The sequence below is a fragment of the Phalacrocorax aristotelis genome, chromosome 2 (assembly GCF_949628215.1).
Source record: "Phalacrocorax aristotelis chromosome 2, bGulAri2.1, whole genome shotgun sequence".
Taxonomy (NCBI): Eukaryota; Metazoa; Chordata; class Aves; order Suliformes; family Phalacrocoracidae; genus Phalacrocorax; species Phalacrocorax aristotelis.
In genome coordinates this window covers 645,819-670,376 of record NC_134277.1, presented here as the reverse complement: position 1 = coordinate 670,376, position 24,558 = coordinate 645,819, and the positions used below count along the sequence as shown (strand labels likewise).

General features: G+C 49.7%; 1 protein-coding gene across 6 annotated transcripts in view; it reads right to left on the bottom strand.

Moving 5' to 3' along the window:
• Positions 1-572: 572 nt before the first annotated feature.
• DHX30 (DExH-box helicase 30) overlaps positions 573-24,558 on the bottom strand; it is a 215,867-nt gene continuing 191,881 nt past the window's right edge. For all 6 annotated transcript variants that reach the window (XM_075082072.1, XM_075082074.1, XM_075082071.1 and 3 more), the window contains 18 exons: positions 18,836-18,966; positions 16,428-16,538; positions 14,055-14,410; positions 13,158-13,284; positions 12,280-12,429; positions 11,388-11,540; positions 9,074-9,895; positions 7,805-7,883; positions 6,904-7,008; positions 5,617-5,792; positions 4,388-4,594; positions 3,925-4,006; positions 3,201-3,394; positions 2,962-3,121; positions 2,502-2,659; positions 1,918-2,021; positions 1,622-1,761; positions 573-895 (listed from right to left, as the gene is read on the bottom strand). In XM_075082072.1, coding sequence (XP_074938173.1) covers positions 660-895; positions 1,622-1,761; positions 1,918-2,021; positions 2,502-2,659; positions 2,962-3,121; positions 3,201-3,394; positions 3,925-4,006; positions 4,388-4,594; positions 5,617-5,792; positions 6,904-7,008; positions 7,805-7,883; positions 9,074-9,895; positions 11,388-11,540; positions 12,280-12,429; positions 13,158-13,284; positions 14,055-14,410; positions 16,428-16,538; positions 18,836-18,966 — 3,491 coding nt within the window. In that variant the 3' untranslated portion in view covers positions 573-659. The remainder of the gene's footprint in view (positions 896-1,621; positions 1,762-1,917; positions 2,022-2,501; positions 2,660-2,961; positions 3,122-3,200; positions 3,395-3,924; positions 4,007-4,387; positions 4,595-5,616; positions 5,793-6,903; positions 7,009-7,804; positions 7,884-9,073; positions 9,896-11,387; positions 11,541-12,279; positions 12,430-13,157; positions 13,285-14,054; positions 14,411-16,427; positions 16,539-18,835; positions 18,967-24,558) is intronic.

The following is a 24,558-nucleotide window of genomic DNA, read 5'->3' as shown; positions in this document are numbered from 1 at the left end:
ATTCGGAACGACAAGTCACATCTCACACTCATAACGCCACGACTGCGCTCGCGCTGTGGGGTGGCAGGGCCCCGCTGCGAGGCTCGGAGATCCCGCGTGGAATGTCAGGTCACGTCCGTCTGTCCGGTGCCTTCAGGGGCTTCCTCCGACATCCTGGGGGCGCCCGGCGTAGGGAGAGCGAGGACGCCGCCGCTCGCCGCCTGCACCAGAGCTGCTGGATCCACGCCCTGCCCGGCCCCTGCCCCCGGAGCAGGCACAGCCGCACGCCAGGACATCCGTCCTCCTCTTGAGCCGGGAGTAGCTCTCGCACCAGAGCTGCTCCAGCCCGGCCCTGTGGGGATGGGGCAGAGGACGGCCCGCAGCAGCCGCGTCCTTGCTTTCCAGTTCAGGGACTGACGCTGGCAGAAGCGGAGGAGGTGGGCGCCCGCGAAGCTCACGTCAGGGTCCATCGGCACTTCCAGTCCATTCCAGGCGGTACTGCGCTGGTTCTTCCTCCGCGGTGACCATGCACGGAGCCGACAGCAGGAGATTCAGACAACATTAATCTTCTAGGATGGAGAGAGATGACTTCACAAGGGATAAATAGAACTTTATTTAAATAAACATTTGTGAACATCTTTATACAAATTACAAGTCCCCACACAATCCTCCAGCTCTGCCTAAGCGCCAAAGCTGCCAGGAGGGCCTTTGAGCAGATCCACCAGGATGTCGAGCAGCTGGCTGTGCTGGTGGTGCAGGTCCCCGGGGATGGCTGCCATCTCATAGCACAGGCACGTCTCCACCATCTTGGAGAGCGACACACGGAAATCACGCAGGAGGCGGATGGTGTAGGAGTCTCCCTCCAGCACCAGGAGATCGCTGTCTGTCAGGGAGACTGTCGCTCGCCAGCCATCATCTTAGTGGGGAGAAGAGAGGAGGTGAGAAGCAGGAATGGTGCTGACCTGTTGCGGGCGCGCTGGCCGCTCGGCCCTCTCTGCCACCGCTACCAGGGGCCGCGCAGCTCCTCCCCACGCTCATTTTGGCCCAGAGGCCAGGGACTTGACTGCGCCAAACAGTCCCCGCAAAGGCCAGGCAGCGCTCCGACCCATCACACTGGGATCCTCCCGCTGTTTCCCTCAGGGAGGTGACTGATGACGCAGCCCATCTGCGTTCGAGGGCTGGAGACCAACTGCAGCGCTGCCAAAACCCCACAGGCTAAAGCAATGCATCCGTGGGGAGAAGGGCTCGCTCTTCCCCCCACACCAGCCACGGCTGAGGAGCAGCTCAACTCCTCTTCCCCAGGGATGAGCCTCCAGGCACAAGCCTGCCTGCTCAGCCTGCCTGTGGCTTGGTTTCCTTGTCTCCCTGGAGAGCTACGGCTGAGCACAGCTCACAAACCATCGCCTTTGTGGCCCCATTACAGTAACCCCCAGTCCAAAGCAAGAGGCTTAGAAAGGGTGGGAAGATAGTCAGCCAAGGGAAGAAGCAGCAGGGGTCGGGGGGAGCCAGCCTGCAGCCCCTCAGCTGTGGCAGAGCTGTAGGAGCGGGGTGCCTGGGGCGTCAGGCGCAGCAGGAGGAGCCTGCAGCGGCACAAGAGGACGTGCAGGCAGACGCGTCAGCGCTGCGGTGCTGCAGCACTCACCTCGGACGTGGATATCCGTGTCGGTCATGAGCAGCACGGCCAGCGGGTGGACCTGGGAGGAGTCCCGCACAAAGACGCCACCGTTGGACTTCACTGCCATGAAGTACGTTAGCCAGCGGCTGTACAGCTTGGATGCCTCCCTGCACAGGGGAACAGCTTTGTCAACCACAGGCAGGGTCGTGTTGTACTCCGGTACTGGCACAGGGTGTCGGAGGCAGCGCCAGGGTCCTCGGCACGGCCAGCTGGTGCTGTGAAGTGCCCGGTGCGGGGTCCCCACCCTCCCACAGCTCACCCACCTGTTGATTGTTGACTTGTGGAGCAGAACGGTGCCAGCCTTTGTCCGATACGCGTAGCTGTTGGGTTTGAACTTCCCTTGACGGGTCACTTTGCCTTGTCTCACCTGAAACAAGAACATCTCAAACACCTGCACAGCCAGCGCACACTGCCCCCAGGCAGCCAGCCTGGCTTTCCCCACAGCTCTCGTCTTTCCCCACAACTCTCTCCCCTGCGTGTGTGCAGGAACAAGTATGTTCCTCCGCGTCCAGCAGCTCCGCCGCGTTAACGGAGTACATATGTGGGGGTGGCCACACCTGACAGCCACCAAATGCCAGGCAAGGGGCAGCAAACAGGAGGAAGGGACCGCCTCGACGGCTCCCAGACCGAGCTGCAAGAACCCAAGCGTGGACCTGCGCAGGCCACTCCCCATGAGGGGGGATCCAGGGACAGCACTGGGGCAGCAGGCAGCAGCACAAGCAGGCAGCCTGCCATGGGGACATAGTCCCACGGGAGCACAAGCGCCTCTGGCACCTCCACACTTCCCTGTGCTACCCGCGGTGACCAGCAAGCCCAGGAGAGCAACGGCAGAGCAGGGAGCCAGTACCTGGATGAGGTTGGGGTAGAGCCCAGCCATGAGGACTCCCTTGACCAGTTCTTCCTCCTCACTGTACTGGTTACATACAGACGAGGGCATGGTACAGTCAGATGGGGATGACACCAGGAAGGCTTCGTAGAGGTTCTCAGAGAACTGCTTGACAAGGCCTACAGGGAGGAGACAGCCCCAGGGAATAAGATTCACCCTCTCCTTCGCCCCAGCGTGAATGAAATAACCTCAGCAGGGCAGCACCAGCTCTGGCCTTGGAGGCTCAGCCTTGGCGCTAGGACAGGAGACGGGAGGCCTGTCCTGCCTGTGGCCTCCCTGGCACCCAGGGCTACACCAAAGCCAGAACCGGCACCCACTCCAGCAGTCGCCTGCCCAGCCTACCCCATTTCTGCACCGTGTTCTTCACCAGTGCTTCAGCCGTTTCAGGGCCAGAGGGGAGAAGCAGGGCCCTGGGACTCACCATTGATGAAGCGAAGGCTGGGGCCATACAGGTAATAGTCCTGCAGGTAGTTGTCCCTGGCACGACTGTCTCTGCGTCTCAGCACCTCCTCCCAGCCTGCCACAGCTCTGACAAACGCGAGGTGATCGCTCCCGCTCTCCCGGCTCAGGACAGCCTTGGCCTGGGAGAGACACGCGTGTCAGCAAGCAGCAGCCCCTCCCCTACCCGCTTTCTACCTTCCTCTAGGAGGGGCTCCTCACCTTGTCCACCTCTGCGCGGTTTTGCAGGCTGCTGCTGAAGGGGTCCCGGGTGAGGCAGGAAACGATGACGAGCAGAGGGTGAAGGCAGCGGTAGATGGACGCCAAGACGATGGCCTTTGCCAGCCGAGGGTCTGTGGAGATCTGAGCAAGGCGTTTGCCCAAAGTGGTGAGGGCTTCTCGCTGGTCCAGCACACCTGCAACAGAGCCGCCCGCGAGGGCACGTCCATCAGCTCCGAGTGGGGCCAAGTGGTGGCCAGCGGCTTCAGGGAGCTGCCAGGAGAACCCGACTGCTGGGCTCGGAAGATTTGGCGGAACCTCCAGAAGAGGTACAGCACAGGTGCCTGCAGTAAAGCACCCAGAACCTCCCAGGTCCAACTGGCCTGAGGCCAAAGAAAAGGCATACCAACCAGACAAGAATCTACAAGACCCCAGCTATGAACTCCGGATCACAACTTCCCTTCTTTCTCCTCCTGCCCCCCCACCTTTTTTTTTTTTTTTTTTAAACACCATGGGAAGTTCTCCCCACTTCTTGAGCAAAACACCACAGGAAATAAAACAGCACCGCAACGCCTGCGTTCTGGGAAGTCCCTGCCAGCTGCCGTCCCTACCTAGGGACAATCCCACCCAGTCTGTCCCACAGGATCCTCTGCCAACTCCCACTTCCCATGTTTAGACAGAAAACATGTTTCCATCACGCCCACACCAGGACCCAGCATTAACTCACCGATCTCCTGCAGCAAGATCACTGCTTCATCCACAGCTTTGATATCAGGGCTGTCCAGAGCCTTAGAGAGAAATTCAACTGCCTGCAACACAGGGGGGAAGGGAAGAGAGGGGAAAAAAAAAAAAAAGGGTATGTTTCCCATGGAGGAGCATGGGAGAGCCCTGGGGAGCCCACTGCCCTGCGCCAGGCTGCAACATGGTTCCCTCTGTTTGCCCACAGGGGTACGGGCTCAGCCCACTCCGTTCCTGTGGAGTCTTTTAGACATACTCTGTAATCTAAGTAACCTACACGTTTCCTGGTCTTAACTTCCCTAGACGGCACTGCATTTAAGAAAGCAAGAACTAAAGTCATCAGTATCTTGGGTTTTTCCTACTCATGTTTGCAGTCAAATCACATCTCTGGAACTGGCACCAGGCAGGCTGCATCCTGGTGGTTCAGTCTTGCAGGCAGATACCGTGCTTACCGTTTTCTCCGGCATGTGAATCTTGGCCTGAACCACCAGGTTCTCCAGTGGGGTGCGCAGGATCTCCGGAACCTGGTAAGTTGGCATCTTGTCCAGGCGGCTGCGAGGGAAGAGGTGATAGGCAAATCCCGACTGACAGCGGCCAGCACGCCCTCGCCTCTGCACCACGTTTGACTTGGACACCCACACCGTTTCCAGGCAGGACACCTAGGAGAAGGATGATTAAGCACAAATGCGCTCATGGCACTCTGTCCTGTTTAAGTGTGGCCTTCCATCCAGAGACCTCAGAAGCTCCTCGCGATCAACCACCCGCTAATGGGCAAGGGAAGCCTTTCCCACCCTCCTGCACCTTGCAATGCCGGTCTCCAGCGAGCAGCAGATGAAGGCCTGAGCCGCTCAGTGCGTGGATGAGACCCTGATGCCATCTGCTGGACACCTGCCTTGGCTCCACTGTGCTCCCCAGGGGCTCATCCCGCTGGGAGCTGCCAGCAAAGCGTAGTTCCCACCTCCCCCAGGCCAGTCCCGCTGCATGCTAGCACAGGCAGGGTCTGCACTGGGATGTGAACCGGGTTAAAACAGGGCAAATAAAGGGGTTGTTTTTAAACTAGAACTGTTGCAAGGTGTGAATTGCCGCCTGGCCCTAGAAGATGTCCAAGCACAGGGAAGGGGCAGCAGGGACAGGCAGAATCCCTCCTTCCAAGGGCAACAGTGGCACAGCTGTGTGTGCACTTTCATAACAACGTGAAGGCAAGAGCCTCCGCAGGGCCCAACGCCACCAGAAACGTGGCCTGAGAGCAGTGTAACCACCCCCCCTTAAAGCTGACTAAGAAGCTAAGGCTTTGGGGTCAAGATAGCTTCAAACAAGAGCAGTTCATGATGAAATCATAGAAAAAGGCAGGAATCAAATGGAAAAGCTACAGATGTTAGACGGTGTAACAGAGAGATGGGAAGGGAGCAGGATTTGCCTTAAATTTCTCTGAAGACACCAGACTTTTGCCTGTTCAGCAGAAGTTGATGGGGAGCCCGGCAGGGGGCTTGGTAAAGGCAAACACTCTCTGAATGATGAGTCAAACGCTCTGTCCCCAACCAGGGACACAGTGCCAGCGCCCCAAGGGCCAAAGGGGAAGCAGCTCTAGCATCCAAATAACGGCACCTCAAATGTTGCTCTTAAAACATCCGTTAACTCCGGCGTGCCCCAAATGCACTTAGAGGCGAGAAAGCGTCAGTACCTTGGTCTTTAGATCGTAGCGCTCCTCCTTGTGCGTGCCGCTGTCCACCACGTGGACAATGTCATTGATGGTGATGGAGGTCTCAGCGATGTTGGTGGCCAGGACGATCTTCCTGACACCAGGCGGAGGCCGCTGGAAGATGTTTTGCTGGTCCATCATGGGGATGTTGGAGTGCACTAGGAGATAAAAAAATTCATCAGTCCTGCCTTGCTGAGATGCTTTACAGTACAAGGGCAGGACGGGCAGAGATTCTCAGCCCTCTTGTACCATCACTCCCACTTCCAGAGTGGGGGACGGGGAGGGGGACACCACTCGTAATGCTGAGGGTCATCGTCAGCGGTTCTCTGCCAGCCAGACCCCAGGAAAAGCCTTCCCTGCTTCATTAGGGAAGGCCTTATTTCAATTGCTTCAACCTATGGCCCAACATCAGCAGGAGCTCCCGTCACCTCCCATCCCAGCGAGGCTAATAGCACCACCAGAATATCCGAGCCCCAAGCAGTGGTCCCACCCCCTCCCACGGTCCAGTTCTGCAGCTCCCCCTTTCCAAAAGGCCTATGGGACAGGGGAATGGGATATCCTCATTGTTATTTGGCTTCGCTTGGTCAAAACGGTTATAGCAAGGGCCGGTAACACTTCCATATCACATATTTGCCCTATTACAGATCGGTGATGTGGAGACGTTTCCAGCAACTGCACGGAACAGCAGGGGAGCGCAAGAAGGTGTGGTTTTCACAAAACACCACCGCATTTACTAACAGCTGAGCTCTCAAAGTTGTGCTCCTGGCTGGCCTTATTTGACATTGAATAGCGAGAACTTTAAACAAAAAAAAGAACAACAGAACAACCCCCAAAATCTTACAGCCTTGCAGGATAATAATGGCTTCTGTTACAAATTTCCCTCCTAGGACAGAGAACGTTATATTCACTAACCAAAGCTGAGCTACACAGTACATCTCCATCCCACAAAACAGGGCCTGAAAAATCTTTTCTATGTAGGCTCAGCATGCAGTGACAGCAATGCAGAATTCAGCAGTTTCCTCCTTGCTTAATTCTGAATTGCTGGAGGCACGCAGGAAGCCAGTTTCTTTGATCACACAGAGGTCTGGATGGCCTCTGCTAGGAGGAGTTATTTGTGCTTAACGTGCACAGTTACACAACAGGTACGTACATCAGAGCCTACAAGCTTGCTCTGCATCAGAGCGCAACAGCTGAAGGGGCTCATCGAGTCAACTGGCCCATCCATTCTCCCGAATCCTGGGGATAAAACATCTGGCACAGCCATCTCACCTGGTAAGACGAGGTACCGGCTGTTCTGAGATCCGAGCATCTCCAGCAGGCGCTGCTGCACTCCTTTGATTTCCTGCCAACCAGGGAGGAAGCAGAGGATCCCACCTGAAACAGAGCAAGAGTTAAGAACAAGCGACCTGGAAATCCAAGCACATTTCCCCAGATGGAGACGCACAAACTGCTGCTGCTGCACAAAAGGGACACCCCGTATTTCCCCAAGTCCAAAACCTTTAGCCCAAGAAACCCAAAGAAAAGCAGGGCCCCGGTCTGTGATACCCCCTGCCAGCTGATCGCTAAGGAAACCTGCATCGTGCTTACCGTGAACAAATGACAGATACAGCAGTTACGGCAAATCAGACCCAGGGGAACATTTGCCTAGATTTCATACTCTGCTTCTGTGAGCTTGTTAGGGCAAGGTTTTAAAGCCAAAAAGAAACCAGGCTACCTGTAGTCTGGGAGTGAATACCTTATACTAGCTTTGAAACCACTTAAAACTCTTAGAGGCCATCTCAGAGTCCTGCCTTCTTCACAAACACATCACCTCCAGGCAAAAATATTGAAGAGGGATGGGTCTCCAACACAGAAAAATAACTAAATCATGCAGCAGAAGGTTGCAAGTGCTGGAGCACAGACTGGTCTTGCCCTTCGCCCCAGGAACAGCTGTATCTCAGGACACAAAGACTGAGACACTGAGGACTCGGACGTTGTCTTAGCCAAAGACTCAGAATTAGCTCATGCCACGCCGCTTGAGACCACACAGTTCAACAGGAATTCAGGGTGGCCTTGCAGAACTCAGCTCAGCATCATGCTTCACCTGCAAAGGGCCTGGGCTCTGCAGGGTTTGCTTCCCCCCCACACCCCCCAGAAAAAGGAAAGAGCAAGGGGGCAAGGCAGAACCTACCTGGTTCTCCGTGGGCATCGATCTGGAGTACGAGATCAGTGATCAGATCAAGATCAAGGACACATTCATCATCTGATTGCTGGATAAAAGAGGATGCATGCAGGTAAGTGAACGGCAACCTAGCAGACAGCAGAAAGGCACGCAGCCTCCCAGAGCATCTTCTGGAGAGAGCAAACGCCTGTACTTGGACAGCCAGCCCAGGACTAGGAGCCAGGAACCTCAGGGGCCTGGTTTTGGCTCCATCTGGAACCTGCTCTGGTCACAACTGCTGCCAGTTTCCTCTGCTGTGCAGTGAGAATAGACAGTTCCCTTCCCCTTCTCCAGACTTGGAAGCTAACTGAGACTTGTGTACCTCTACTAAACAGCACCTAACAAGTAACAAAAATCAACATGAAATTTTTTAGGGACAAAACTGTGCTGTATGTACCTGGGACTTCAAAACCACCAGGCACAGAGCGCCAGCTTTTATCTCTCTCAGTAATTTGGAACATACCTATCAGGCCAGCTTAAAAAGGCACAGGCAAAAAGCCTAGCCACAGCAGGAGCAGGAAGATTGCCCTGAAGGCAATGGGACACCCTCAGCAAGTTTGCTGATGGTACAGACCTGGGAGAAGCAGCTGACACGTCAGGTGTTTGTTCAGCCATAGGGAGGGACCTCTGTGGGCCAGAGAAAGGGGCTGACAGCTTCTAGTCCAGCAGGCTGGGCCAGAAAACATCTAGAGGTCCTGGCCAACCTCAGCAATTCTGTGACTCCACGACCCACAACTGAAGCAAGATTACCCACAGCAAAGAGTACATGCCTGGAGGGCGTCTTCCAGGGGAACAGCAAGACTAGTTGCAAAGAGCAGCCAACAGGGAATTCAGTGACGCAGGATGGTGAGCACTTAGGTAACAGACTGCTGTAAGCCATAACCATCCTAGTCTTGGACCAGGCTTGCACCGAGTATGTAAACATTCAAGTCTGCATCTATGTATATACATACACAAGTACCATGAGCTGTTGGCTTACTCAAACATAAACTTCATGTTAAAGAGGGACCAAAGTAACTTAGACCCAAATCTGAAGTCATCTTTATCCACAATTTAATCAAAATACTCTGGGATTCTACTAAACTGACTTCACCTCACGAGGGTCGACGTGGAATGAAAGCTGTCCAACAACCACAGGAAAGAGGGACCAGTTCCAGGCCCAAACTCTCCCCTGCTGATGTGCCAGAAGCCAGTGCATCATCCAAGGGAAACAGCTTCACCACCACGCTGCATACCCACCTTGATCTCGTAGTGCCGGTGTCGGTGCCGGCCCAGCTTGGCCAAGATCTCCTCCAGATAGTACTCCTTCACCGGGTACATGAAACCCGGCACCTTGACCACAGGGCAATCCCCAAAGTAATGTGAGAAACGCTGATTGTCTCCTGTGGCACTCATTAAGACCAGGCGCAGGTCAGGGTTGAGCTTCTGGATGCCTTTCAGCAGGATGAGCAGGAAATCGGTGTTGACATCTCGCTCATGGACTTCATCGACCACGACGTGGCTGACACCCTCCAGGCTGGGGTTCCCCTGCAGCTTCCGCAGCAGGATGCCCACAGTGCAGAAGAGCAGGGCTCCTCCCCTGGCGGGCGGCTTGCTCTCCAGTCGCACCTGGTAGCCCACATTCTTCCTCATGTTGGGACCCAACTCTTGTGCCACACGCTGGGCGACCGAGATGGCACTGATCCTCCTTGGCTGGGTGATCACTACATTGCAGCGGGCACCACGTCCCTCCAGGATGTAGTGTTCCAGCAGGAGCTGAGGGATCCGTGTGGTTTTCCCACAGCCTGTGTCTCCTGCTATTACCACTACCGGGTTCTGCTCAATGGCTGATAGGATGGTGTCCTTGTGAGGATCTACTGGCAGTGGGTGGCTCTCCTGCCACGAGGATCCTCTCCTTTTCCAGAGGGCCAGGAGATTCTGGCTAAGGCGCACTTCCTCTGCTTCCAACATAGGTATGTATGTCTTCCCCGTGATTGCATCACTTATCGCACCGGATTCCTTGCTGAGGTTCATCATGTCATCGGCAATCCGGGGCCTGGATTCCCTGATGTCCACTGGATACTGGGGGAGACAAAGTTGGCAGGAACAAAAAGATTAGTACCAGTTCTGAGAAGGACAGAAAGAAACGAGTGCCTGGAACAGACTCAGACAGACTGGCTTTGCAGTGACCATGAAGCTCTGCCAAAGTCCCTTCAGATTTTAGGTAACAGCCACTTTTATTCTGAATCGAGGTTACTGAATTGAGAATTAACTCGGGCAGCTCCCTACATTCTCCTCATCGCACCCCCTATTTTAAGAGCGGGATTAGCGCTGACGCCTGAACTGACAGGCACAAAACAGTAACTTAAGCTCCCCAAGTCAGTGGCTACACTGCATGTAAGTGATGCAACAGCCCCTCAAAGACAACTTTTGGAAACTATCAAGTTACACCACCACCCTCCTCTCCCTCAGGAAGCCCAGACACATAACTTGCACAAAACATAAGCGTTCAGCTAAGCCAGAGATATTCTATCTTGGCAAAAGAAAAAACAGAAGTCCCATATCCCACAGGAAGAACTAAAAAGAGCAACATCAGGTCAGGAGTTGTCTAGAACACAAATCAAAGCATTGGCCCAGATGCTTGCAGGATTAAAAGTTCAGCTACAAATCAAAACTTTTGGATTCAGCCTTATTCAGCGCCATGAAGCCATCCCTTCCAGGCACAGTGCAACAGCTCATGTGTTTGAGCCTCGGAGGCAGACCACATTCCTTCAAGATGCTCCTGTTATCCTAACTTTTCTAGCCCTTAGTCCAGTCAATTACAGCAGGTCATTCAGAAGTGGCTGATGTCTTAGGCACAGCATTGCCTTTCTGTGACATTCACTACTGCTTCGTTTACCTGAGATCTTTACTGTTCAGGCCCAAGAGTACCGCCTCAGTGACTTGCCAGCTTCCAACCACGGGCATTATTTTCAATTACTTCAATAAGCTACACACATTTGTACCTGAGCTATGCTCAACCTCATCCTACCTTAGGACTAACTTCTGCCTTGACAGAGACTGCTCCTAAGGAGCCCTGTCTCAGCACTGCTTCAGCCCCCAAGGATGTCTGTTCACCACTGGTCCACCAGGAAGAGGGATCTCCTGGGTGAAAGCACCGCCGGGTGCCTGGGGTGCACCCACCACTAATGCGTAATACTGCGAGAGACACCCCCAAGGGAAATGTGCAGGTACCGGCACCTGGGCCTTGTAAAGCTACGAGGCACAACCAGAGTTTAACGGAACCACAACCTGTACAAGGCAGCATTCACAAGCCTACGAAGGAGGCTACACATGAGCCAAAACTGCACTAACATCCAAAAGCCAAATAACACAAACATTGCCAATGCATACAGACATGTCCAGGAAAGGTCACCCTTCCCCGAAGGTCAGCAGAGACCGATCAGTTTTGTGGCAAACTATCAAGCCATGAATTCCCTCAACATTGTGACGTGAAGCTCTCAATTCACGTGCAATTCCTGAAGTTAAATGGGATCAGCCAAAGGTTGTTCTCAGACAGCCGAGCAAGCCTTACATGGTTCAGATAGTTCTCAATCTTGCGCAGGGTAGCTTCAGGGACTTTGATGTGGCAGGGTTTCCTCTGGTTCTCACCAAGCTCCCGGAGTGAAGTCATGTTGTACATGGCATGGCTGAGGGGATTGTTGTTCTTGTCCACCAAGCCAAGGCTCTGCAAAGGAAGAGGCAAACACCGCCATCAGACACAAGACTGCTGCATTCGATAGGCTAACTCCTTGCCCCGTATTCAAAATCCATCACTTCCTGCTTTTGCCACAGCAAGAAACAAGACGTGATCCCATCTCAACTCTGGTGAAATGGACACGCTGGAGCCAACTGCTACCTGCCCCCAACACGACGCTCACAAGGAGGTCTTAAACAGACACATCAAAGAAACAGCAGCCACAACGGTATCTGACAAAACCCCCTCGCAAGTGCCAGTAACTCTCTTGCTGTGGTGCTGGGGTGTTACGATAATTCAATAGTAAGTCCTGCACTGTTTTCTTGGACTTCCCCTCTGCTGATTCTAGAGTCTGCAGCAAAACCATTGCAGCAATGTGTCTGGATTAGTCCACCTACAAGAATGAGAGGACAGTCTGCCTCAGCAGACAGCAGCAAGGTGGCCAAGCATTAGCCTGTTCTCTTCCGGGGCGATCCCTACACACCACTATGCTGAGGGCTCAAAATGAGCACAAGCAGCAGCCTTAAACAGGTCATCAGAGATTAGATGCTAGAGTGGTACAACAGCAGTTTGGACTGAATCCTAAGGTTGGGAAATACATGTTTATTAAACATTAAGTCAAAGACCAGAAGGTTTCAGGCTTCACCCCATTAGGCTCAAATACAGTAAGTCAGGTGCAAGGAGCCCCTGTTCATAGACATATTAGACACAGGATGTGGGAGCCACTTACCTTAAGCTTCTGACAGGCCAGTGCCGCTGCTTTGTTTTCTGCCTCCACCTTGCGACGGCCCTTGGCAGCAAAAGTCATCGGACAGGGCCAGCGGAGCGTGAGCTTGCAGATCTTTGTCTTGGTGCCTACCGTACGGAACTGCATGTATTCCTAAAATGCACATAAACAACATCAGACTGGGGGAGATGTTAAGAGCCCACATAACTAGGGAGGTATTTTCAGACACACCACGATATTTCTAAGCAGAGCTTAAATTTTTTGAGATTTTTTGTTGTTTGTTTTGGGGTTCTTTGTTTGGTTGGGTTGGGGTTTTTTTTGATCAGTGCATTAGGCCAGGTTTACTGCACTGAATTCCACCCCCTCAGCTCGCAAGGCACTGGCTAAGCAGAAGTGAGAGCAGACAGCTGTGTGAAGAATGTCACTGAGAGCCTATGGGGTGGAGCACAGCTCCCGTTTGCTAAGCACATGAGGTCTGGAAATGAGGTGGGTGACACATACCAAGGAGGAAGATCGCCGGACACCGGCAAGAATCGAGTTGTGGAAAGATTCCGTCAGCACAGGAATTACACATTGCTCCAAGTAACACAAACTTGCGTTTGTGGCAGATACATAGGGAAATGCGAACCTATGACCTTAGAAAGTATTCTCCTTCATTCAGACACCAGCTCCTCTAATGCCCTGGCCTCATGTAACAACATTCCTCATGCTTCTATTAAGACATTTCCTCAATTCTCGTACTTGCTCTTCAGGCTGAGTTTTCTAGGCCTAGTTTTAACTTCCCTTCTCTCCGCAGTGCTCAGCTGCCCAAAAAAAGCATCCAAAGTGACTCCAGTTGAAGTCTGAGCTTCGTCCCTGGCAGGGGTCAAACAGCACCTTACCTTGACTGTGGAGGAAGAGGTGGCAATCTGAATCACTTGGGCCAGGAGATTTTTGGGAAGCGGGAACTGCGTCAGGGCACGGATGGCAGTGTTGTCATCTGTCATTTCAATGGAACTCCCTCCTCGGCTAGATGGAAGACGAGAAAAGTTTGATATACAAATATCCACCCTGTGCTCAGACCCGCTACTGAGGTCTGAAACTGAGTAGTTAAAGGCACAGATAATTTTAGTCATCTGAAAAGTCAAGCTGTATCTTGCTACTAAAATCTGTCAGTTGCAGAACAATCACCCAGCCCAGTAAAGCCACCTACTAAAAAGCAATCAAACCCTTACACTAGCACTACAAACCAGATAGCATCAACAGATGTTAACAGTTTTAATAAACAAATAAATTAAATAATCCTGAATCCAAAGAGAGTCCCTAAAAACAACCACCACCATCAGGTCCTTACAGATCTTACTCCTGTTGACTTGTGCTCATGAACTATGAAGTCAAGCAAGCAACTACAGTGATGAAAAGGAGCAGATTTAATCTCACCCTCAAAACCAGGTGGTCAAAGAAGGTTCAAGTGCACATACAACAATTCTGGGAATGGAAATCTCTTTAGGCACGGCAGAATAAGAACGAGAGGAAGGCAGCAGTCTATCCAAAGGGCAAGACTCCAGAGCAGATGCCTGTGCATTCCCTTGTGATGATAGCCAGGTACAAGACTGGGCTGCCCCACTATTGCTGGCACAGAGAACAGCACAGCAGTCAGTGTCTGGCCCACCTACAGGCCACACCAGCAACGTGGGAAGCTGCAGCTCAACTGTGAGGAACTGCAGGGGTGCGTCAGCCACAAACAGAAGTCTCTCTTCTTTATTGCCCTGTATTAGCAGCTATCACGGCAGACGTACCTTGCATCTCTGCCTGGGGTTCGAGCATCCTGATGTGCCATAGGTAGATAATCAGAAACATCAATTGCTTCTTCTTCCAGCTCTCCTTCCTCCAGTTCCCCTTCCTCTAGCTCCCCCTCCTCCAGCTCTTCTCTCCTCATTGCTTTAGGCATCCTGCCCTGTTCCATGGGCTGAATGGAATCATCCGGCTCCATCCGTCGCCAGCAGGTTGACAAGTCAGCGAGAGAAGGTCCGGACTTGGAGCGCCACTTGCCCTCCGAGCACCACCTCTCGTCGGGGCAGCCAAGCTGGTCAGCAAGAAGCCGGTACTTTGCAGCATCGAAGAGCTCATTTCTGGGCCCCAGCAAACCCCAGCCCTACGAGAGAAAAACACACTGTTAGCTGCAGTAGAGAGGCAGATATGGGTAACTCTGCAGGAAACCAAAACACATCTGGTAGAGGAGAGAAACAAAGCAGCAATTTCTTCAAATCCCCCAGAAAAGGAGAGAAAGAAAAGAGACTTTCAGAAACACAAAGCTTTCCTCCTGACATTATTTCTTAAGAAAGGCAATCTGTTCACTAACCTCACTTCCCAGAGCACAACTGCTTAGCATCGCATAGCTTGTTAGAAAGGGTGGGCCAAGATTTACTAGTATTTTACAAACTATGAACTACATTTAGCATGCTCAAGTTCTGAAGCCCACCTCAGAGCATGAAATGCATCCTTCTGGAAAGGCTAGTCTAAACAAGTATAATCTTGGATAACACAAGATGAGAATCCAGGGAATGGTTCGTCTCCTTTCCTTCCACAGGGACAGTCATTTGTATAAGCAGCAGTAAGACCTCCCTAACCCAGCCATTACTGCTGGCCTACCACCTACATTTCGGACTGAACCTTATGTGAAGCTCCAGACATATCTAGGGCGCAACTCATGCCATGTCTTACCAGACCACTGCAATAAATTAAAAGGTACATCTTTAGGCCTCTCAATGGTCCCATATTAGACAAGGCTGTATTATGTTATGCTGTAGGAGTGCCCAAGACAGCAGGAATTCACTTTGCTAGCTGCTGTACTCAAAGTCACTATATTCAGGCACACTCTGCACCAATTAGCCACTATTACTTCTCTTGAACTGAAGACTATTTATTTAAAGCAGCATTTGTAGCTATTTCTATAGCTACGATTGCTCAAGGCCTCCCATCATGAGGGACTTCTGCTGGGTTATAGGTTTAGCTGGCAAAGCGCCAGTGAAAGCTTTGCATGCCGAATCTATGGTTTCAGGGCGTTGGGGGTTTGGGGTTTTTTTTTTAGTTTTGGTGTTGTTTTTTTAAGTTCTATGCTAAAGTACAGTTCAGCCATTTCCAAAGTTTGGGAAAAATGTGTAAGTGTAGGTGGGAAATTTTTTCCTTTGAAAACATCCAGGCTTTCAAAGAAAGCAGGAAACAACACTTTAGTCGCCCACTGACTAACAAGGATAAAACAAGAATGTATTTCCAGTGGATATTAACTGAATGAGCACCAACCATGCTTCAGGTGGAACAAAGTCAGTCGGTGCAACAAGTTTTGCTAATCACAGGATTAAAGATACTAGCCTAAGCACAAAGGCCAGCTGAAGGAACTGCTAGTTTTAATGCTGCAATTATTAACTTCTGAAGGCTTAATTCAAATCAAAAAGCTCATATTGTTAAAGCACCTGCAGCATCTTTTCTAGGCTCTTTAGCAGGAAGATATACTCCATCGATGAAAGGGAAACTCCAAAGGCAAATTCACTTGCTCAAGGTTACAGATAACAGCCAGTGGCAGAGCTGAAGACAAAACTGTATCTTATTCTCAGACAGCTGCTGTGTAACACCACACAGTGACCTTCAGAACTTCGCTATACTTGTTTGATACTGGCTGTGCACACAGATCGACCATCTCCAGCCATAAATGAGTGGCAGACTAGCATAACTTTAAAAGAGCGTAAAACAGAACACAATTGACACACTGTGGCTGACATGAGGGGGAAACCAGAGCCTCTGAAGGTACCAGGCTTGCAAATACACACAGGTAGACTGACAGAAGTGTGAGTTAGTCAACAGTAACAGCAAATACACTGGCGTGAAGCTCTGCTTCTCGCCACAGACGTTGAGACTTAAGATAAAACTGATTAAGGTCTAGGACATAAAGGACAAAGACCAGAACACAAAGAATTGAGTGAGTTCATGCCTGGCTGAAGTAAGCGGGCTTTTAAGCTCAAGACTTCAATTTCTACCCTTGGTTAACAGATAGGCCAACTACGAAAGCAGAGGGGCAAAGAGAGACAGAAAGTCAGAAATCGTATCACCGGAATGGACAAGGCCTGCACATTCAAAGGCTTGTTCCTTCAAGCTAAGGAGGAGCATAAGCTCACCTTGAAGAGCTGACATGCTGCAGCTGCTGCCTGCCTCTCAGCATCAATCTTCTTGGTCCCATAGCCTTCCACTTCCACATTCTTAGGCCACTTTATATGCAGAGTGACTTTCTGAAAAGCAAAGATAACCAGTAAAGCGAGACAACACAGAACAATCTCTCTTCTCCACCAGGAGCATAGCAGCTTCAAACATCTCTGAACTCCAAAGAAGGGAACTACAGCTGAAAACCCCAAAGTCCTTGTTCAGCCCCTTTACGGGAAGCTCCGTTCCAGTAACTTAGAAAAGCCTGAGAAATGGATATAAGGTACCCACGGTCACACAGAAGCTGCATGGCTGAGCCAGGCCCAGAAGCCAGGCTGACTTCCAGCACAGCACCACGTACTCTGGGCCAGAGCTTCACAGGCTGCAGTGCCAGCTTAGAGGACTCAAACACCAAGAGCTCATTACAAGAACAATTCAGTTTCAGAATCACTGTTCAGATGTACACTGCGGCATACCAGATCAGGCCTGAGAAGCAACATGCACTCTCTGACACATTCCCACTTGCAATGGTAAGCAAATCTTCCTTACTGCTTCCTTGTGTTGCTAATTAAAATTAAAATTAAAGAATTTCATCAGTTGCACAGGCAGCTACCGTACTCATCGGGCACGTGGGAACCCACCCTTCAGTACACACTGCCCAACGCAAGCTATTAAGAGAAGTAACAGCACCACCAGAGCTCCTCTGCTACACCTACAGTTGGATAAGAGCAGCTGAAAAACCTGCAAAGGCAAAGAATGCTGAAAGCTAAACCCTGCCCTTTTAAAAATGTTGCTCCAAATGGAGAACTTGTTCTACTCCTGGCCCTGCAGATGCTTTAGCTGAGTTTCTGCAAGGCTCAAAGGAGGGAAATGCCTAAGGAACTCTCTCCTGTTTCTGCAGCAAAGATGAAAGGTGGCATTTAGGTCTGCTGGGAAAACCCCACCTATGAGGCTGGAGAAAAGGCTCCTGACTTTTCAACAGTCTACATCTGGCTGGCTGCCTGCCATCTGAATCTCATCTTACTGTAGGAAATTGCTACGTATTTTGCCTAGGGCCTCGGCATGAAAAGGCACAGACCTGCTGAGAAAAAAAAATTGTCTCATGAAGGCCAAGTTACTTGGCGCTCACAAGAAAAGCCTTGCCCGCTTCCAACCGAGACTTCTCCAGCTTGTCGCGCCTCTCCTTCTGTCCCCAAATGCTTTCTGGGTTGGTGTTTTGTTTTTTGGTACCCAACCCTCATTTTCTCCAACAGCTCCTCTATTGGTTTTGGGTTTTTTTGACGTTTGCTTGGCTTTTTTTATTTTGGCCCTTTTTTAATCTGAAGTTACACTCACTGTTCATCTTTAAGCACTAGCAAGAATGTGACCTGATTACGCAAACTAAAACGATGAGACACCAGCTACAGCATTCCAAAATTTAAGGTAGGAAACTGCTTGAGGAAAAGCAAGAAACACAAAACCACAAATAATAAGGAAACTCTAAAGTAAATGATACTGATGTATCGCCTAAAATGCAGGGATGCTTAAAAAGGATACAGTAATAAAAACTGTCTGGGAAATTTTAGATTATGTTATAGGAAAATGTTAATCCATCAGAACTGAATCTTTTCCTGGAATGTACGTTACAGTTGAACTTCAGCTGGAAAGGGCTTTCTGCTCTAGAATGAGAGCTGGTACGATAAAAGGAAGCAAACCCTGGAACACAGAGCACCCATCAGTTAAGAACTTCTGCTGAGTTTATAGCACAGATTTGGTTCTAGGCCTCTCGCATCCCAGTCAGCTACTATCATCCAACTACTTGGCAAACTGTTTGCCTGGAATTCCTCTGCTTCATTTAAGAAAAAAAAAAAGAGCCTGTATTTCATTTTGCCCTTAAGTAGTATTAGAAGGCTCCCTCTGTCACAACCTAATTCTTTCTCTTCTGGTTGCAACTGAACATTTTAGGCTTAGGCATTTGTTCTGTTAGAATCTGCAAGAGAATTCAGGCCTACTGGGGGTAAAATATAGAAAATTAAAATTTAAATGCTAAAGTAGTGGGGTACATAGCCCAATGCATTTGAGCACAGAATACGGGTCTTTCTGGTGAGAAAAGCAGGTTACAGAAAGCTACTTAAAAGGACCAAAAAAAAAATCCTTCCACACACAAAAGGAGAGGGGCAGGGCCTGCATTTATACACCTATTGAAGTATGTGAAAACAGAAGAGAGTCTCACTACTTCCTGTTTATTTCTTGAAAGATCATCACACAACTTTTGCGTGGAATTAAAACATTTCTATTATTTTCTCTATTAAAGTGTTACTTCCAGGATTAGCAGTATTCTTGGCTCGCTTCCCACTCTATGTGCAACACACCTCCCCACCACCCAGCCCTGGCACAACAAGATTACCTTTTTTCTTGGCCCATTAGTATGGATGTACACCAGCTTGTCCCTTGCATGAGAAATGCCCAAGGCTCGTCCAATCACACTGTTGAGCAAGTTTTTAGGCTGTGGAAATTCCTTTAATAAGTCTCTGGAATCTGGGAAAAAAAAAAAACACCAACAATAGAGAAAATAAATGTCTTATAATTCTTGTGCAGTCCTGTTCAAAGACATGTTGTAACACCTGCTTCACTGCAGCTCTGTGAGCATGAGTGTCTCTAAGGTTACAGTTAGAAAAGCGAGCAGAGATATTAAGTCGTTCACCATCAGTGTCTCCAGGCATTAGTAAAATGGTACGCAGGAGTGCAAAGTCTCCTGAGCTTCACATGCAAGATGACACTGCAAATCCAAAGTGGGCAACAATACTGCCCTGCCCTGTCATGGTTTAACCCCAGCCAGCAACTAAGCACTGCACAGCCACTCACTCACTGCCCTGCCAGCGGGGTGGGGGAAGAAAATTGGAAGGGTAAAAACTGAGAAAACTTGTGGGTTGAGATAAGAACAGGTTAATAATTAACATAAAACATAACAATAATAAATTGTGATGAAAAGTGAAGTAACAGAGAGAAATAAAACCCAAGAAAGACAAGTGATGCAAATGAAAACAACCGCTCACCACCAACCAACCGATGCCCAGCCAGCCCCCGAGCCACTGCCCCCCCAGCCTTCCCCCAGCTCTATAAGCTGACCATGATGCCCATGGTGTGAAATATCCCGTGGGTCAGTTGGGGTCACTGACCTGGCCGTGTCCCCTCCCAATTTCTTGTGCCCCCCCCCCCCCCCCCCCCAGCCCATTCACACAGACTCAAGGCCTTTGCTGCTCCTCACCCCACCCTGCCAGCAAGCCCTGCTCAGGAAGAACAAAAACATCCCCAGGTTACCAACGCTGTTTCCAGCGCAAACCCAAAGCACAGCCCCATACTAGCTGCTAGGGAGAAAAGCCCAGCCAAAAGCAGCACGGTCCCATACCTCTCCTGAAATGCAGAGACTGTTTCCTCCTCTTGTAAAAGCACAAATATCCTCTAGTTAGAGCTGCAGCACTGACAGTCTAACTCCGTGATTCAGTGACACTAACACTCACCTAACAGTTTGGAAAGACGGTTTTTCCCCATCATCAGCCTCAGCTGAAAAAGAGCCAAACTACACACACCTGTTGAATCCAAATACAAATACCCTAGCACAGCATTCAAAACCCAGATTAAGGCATGGAGTTGGTACTGTTTTCTCACTATGGAGGCAAAGCAGCTTGCTTTGTCATGCTTCGATATCAAAAACAAACTCAGCAATAACTATTTTGCACAGCCTCTGGTATTTGCATCCCCCTCCTGAACCATGCATATCACTTTGGGGTTAAATCAAGGGCCTCGACAACACAAGTCACACATTAGATCCAGCCATTGGTAGTAACGTGAAATAACGCCCAGGGACTTCTCCTTGGGTTTATTGAGATGGCTTGGTTAGAGGCTGGGGATCTGGTTTTGTACTAAATTGCTCAGAGAACCCCCTGGGAAGAAGTTTGCCAACAGAGTCTTTGGAGATCAACCAGCCCAAGCAGGAAGCGGAGAAGCGGCGCCTGAGGCGGCAGGTACGGATGGCAGGTAGGACCGGCTGGCTGAGCGCAGGTCCCCTGCCCCGACGGGTGAGAAACGCCGCTCAGGCTACAGCACTCGCAGGAAGGGGATATTAACCATCAGTTCAAACTGCTCATTAAAAAAAAATAAATAACAGTAATAAAAACCACACTGCCCCCAGAGAGAGCAACATCACGCCCACCTCATGTTCCAGCCTCCTTCCCAATGCCAACACCAGCATTTTTAGCTGGTGAGGAAGCTGCTCTAACTCACCTCTCACACACATCACAGTTGTGTCTGGCATTGTAGGGGAGAGCCTTTATTTTGAGCAGCAGCCCAGGCAAGATCAGGTTAAGTTTAATGTGATAACAGTTCCAGGCATAGTTACGCTACGCAAACGGGCAGATCTAATAGCTCACTGTTGCGGCGAGGAGTAGCTGCCGCTTCTCTCAGGCTCTCACACCACCCCTGCTCCGGCTCTGGCACAATCCCAAACGTACAGGGAGATGATTTGCAGCCCTAATCCGACAGAAAGCTAAACGAGAAAGAAAAAAAGGGGGGGAAAAAAACCAAAACAAAAAGGAGTACGCTGTTTTTGCTGGGCTCAGAAGTAAATCGGCCATCTCCACAGTCCTGCAGGTACCCAAGACCAGTGCAAGGGAATAGGAGAGGGGAATGGGATCTCCCACCCTGGCAGTAGCAAGCACAGCTAAGCCACTCTGACGCTGCGTTCGCTCAGCATCACAAATGCGCACTCCCCAGGCAGTCAGAACTTCATTAATCTGGTTGCAGACCGTCAATAGGTTTGAGCACTACTTTTAAGAAGGCTTCTAATTCTCTACAGGTATTCAGGGGAAGTTTCAGCAATGAATCAGAAGTTGGTGACGCATGACCATCAGTACTGCCAGAATCCGGAATTTCAGATTGAGCTACCAAATCTGAGGAGAAATGACCCAACAGTTGCGCTCATTAGAGCACTGCCAAGATGTGCCACTATGTTTTGCTGAAAACTCTTAATTGCAGAGTTGCTATAATGAAGCTATAGAGCAACTGGCTCCAGAGAAGCAAGCAAGCATTTAAGAGAAAGGCTCTCTAATACAGGCACACGGAAGAGATGTTCTCCAAGTAGCTGCTCAGCGAGGGAAAACTGAAGTTATGAGGCTGTATTACGAGGGCTCACCTGAAAGCTGACCAAACCACAGAGGTTTTAGGGGAAGAAAAAGAGTTATGGTGTACCACTGCAGGCCCAACAACTGTCAGCCTGTGGCTACTTGGGTCAGGGAGAGGAAAAAAACAGGTTGCTGATCATATCACCCTCTCCAGCAGAAGAAACAGCCTGCTCAACAGAGCCCAGAGGAAAAAAATAATTATTAGTGACACCTAGTATTGGAACTTCTTCCTCCAAATCGTAGAAGAACCAGCTGAATCTCAGAGGGACCTCTTTCAGAAGCCAAACAGACCAGATACAGAAAGAATCTGGGTTCCTTAACAAATACAAGGAGGTGCTGAAATACAGCCTCTGTGGCCTGCGATAAGGATGTCGAGAGCTGGGTATCATTTGGGGACAGGTCACATTGTCGTTCGATAATTGCCTCATTCCAACTCACGGCTGGAACTGGCGCAGGTTGGTGTTACTTTTCAACCCAGTACATAGAGAACAAGCTGGTATTTAGAGGGCAGCGTCAAAATGAACAGATTAAAACTGCTGCCTGCTCAAATCTGCTTCAACTACACCGATGTGGACAAGGCCATGCAACACTGCCACTCATATGCATGGTGGTCAGCCATGGTACCTTCCATTAGAAAGAATAATTAAAAAAGCCCACAGGCTGCTGTTACTTGGGCAAAACTCTTGGACAATTGCAGGACAATATGTGGGAAGTACTCTGATTTATGAACACTATCTATCCATGAATTGCCTCCTATGTATTGGCCAGGAGAGCATGAATATGGTCTCAGCCTAACCTACAAGCCAACTTTCTGTAATTATACCACAAATGTGACATTTCTACCTGCTCATTCAACCAGCACCACTATATTCATACTTTGACTTGTTCAAGGAAACTGGAAGAATGACTACGATTTTGGCACTCTGCAGTTCCATTCCACATCACTGGGGCGCATGGAGGGAGGAGTAGTAACACAATTCCCAAACGCACTGTTAAATTCACTTAATAAATGAGGTAAAAAACCACCCAACCCTCTAGCGCCAGGCTGTATTATCTGGCCTTTAGTTGCTTCCCCTTTCAAAAACAATACCCTGAGAAATTCTGTGATAAGTAACAGGCGGAGGCAAGAAGTACATTATTCTTAAATGCCCAAAAGAAAATGCAATTACCTAACGACAGAGCCAATTTCTCACATTCCGAGGTGACTCCTCAGCCCGGACTAAATATTTAATCCATTCTAGAGCAAAGAAAAATAGGATCTCTAAATAACGAAGCCTGGTTCTGGCTTGCAGATCAGACTCTGAATTACCGACCAAGACACAATGTATTCTTCACAGCTGACAATGCCATATTCAGCAGTACCATCTGACGCATCAACAGCGACTCTAAGGCTTGATGGATTACCCTCAGCCCATTCTTATCCCGAATTCGAGAGCTGAAAGGATCTCATCTTGCATTAAGCCATGCCTCATTCCTAGTTTTTTAAAGAAACAATCCAAAATTGCAGTACTGGATTGGCAGAATGTTTCCTTCCCTGCTAGATTGGATTTCTCAGCATCTTCCTCCAAAGAGTCTCTCAGTTCTCTCCCTGCTGAGACAGGTATTTGGGTAGGAATCATATTAGCAGTAGTCACGGCCCTGTGGAGGCAAGGAGTACAACCTAATACTCCCCCCCAAAATAGAGTTGATTTTCATCCCCAATTCCTGTGAAGCCAGAACCACACGTGATGTCCATACCGCAGCTCCAAGATTGCAAAGGAATATTAAAAGCCTGTCTTGGACAGCAGACAATTCCGGGTGGGGCTATCAAAGAAGCCAATTAACTAATTTAAGTTCCTCAAAGCCAGTGAGTGCTTTAGCTTAACTTGATTGTGAAAGTCAGTGATAATTCCAAGCAACGCTGAAAGAGAAAGGATAGAAGCTCCTAGCTATAGTGGCTAAGCCTCCTATTAACCCCAACAAACCTGACAAGTAAAGGCACTGTCAGGTACAACAAGAGCACAAATAAAACGGCCCATAGTCTTGTTCAAGGAAGACAGAACCATTAGATCCATTTCAACAGTTTCTGTGTTCCCTCAAATCCTCTTCCCTGGAGAAGCAACAAATAAGCAGCAAGGACAAACTATTAAATACAACAGTTATCAAGATATAAGCCTCTGCAATAATAAATTTGAGTCAGTGAAGAATGCTCCTAACGCATCAAAAATTCACAGGGAAGAGGAAAACCCTGTGGCTCCGTAATATCCATTTCATAAGGAATTCGCCTAGGCATGTTTTACCAGGGAGAGATGGAGGGAGATTGAGAAGGTTCCACCTGGCAGTTTCGTTAGGAGTACACCAAAACAGTATTAATTTTTTTGGCTTTTTTGGTTTCTTTAGCCATCATCTAGCGACCCAATGCTCCTTTCAAGCATTCACAGCAATAAAAAACACAGGCAGTTCTTGCCTAAACAGAACAAACTTAAAACTTGGTCAAACTGACAAGGCTTCTTCAAAAGCAAGGGAGATTGCCAGCGAATGAGAACGCCCGATGGCCAACCTCCATCCTTGGAGGCACTTGGAACTCAGCTAGACCCAGTCCCGATCAACCGGCTCCAGTCTGGCCCTGCTCCACAAAGGGGATCAGGCCACACGGCATCCTGAGCTTCAGCCCAGCCTGCATTTTTCTGTGATACTATGAGACAGCAAATTTAATTAGTCTCAGAGAATTCTTTCTTAGAGCAAAACAGAAGCCACGATCACGTAAGTCGCAGAAAAGAACAAGAAGTCCCACAGACCTGACTGAGCAGGCAGAGAAGCTCTCTCTTTCAGATTCTCATCCAAAATCCCACCATCTAGGCCAACAAAGCAAAGCATTAGTAATACCAACATAACACTGCTATTTTTTAAGCTGGCCTCAGATCAGAGTTGATTTTTCTGTATTTGCATCCAAGGCTAATAACAAAAGCAG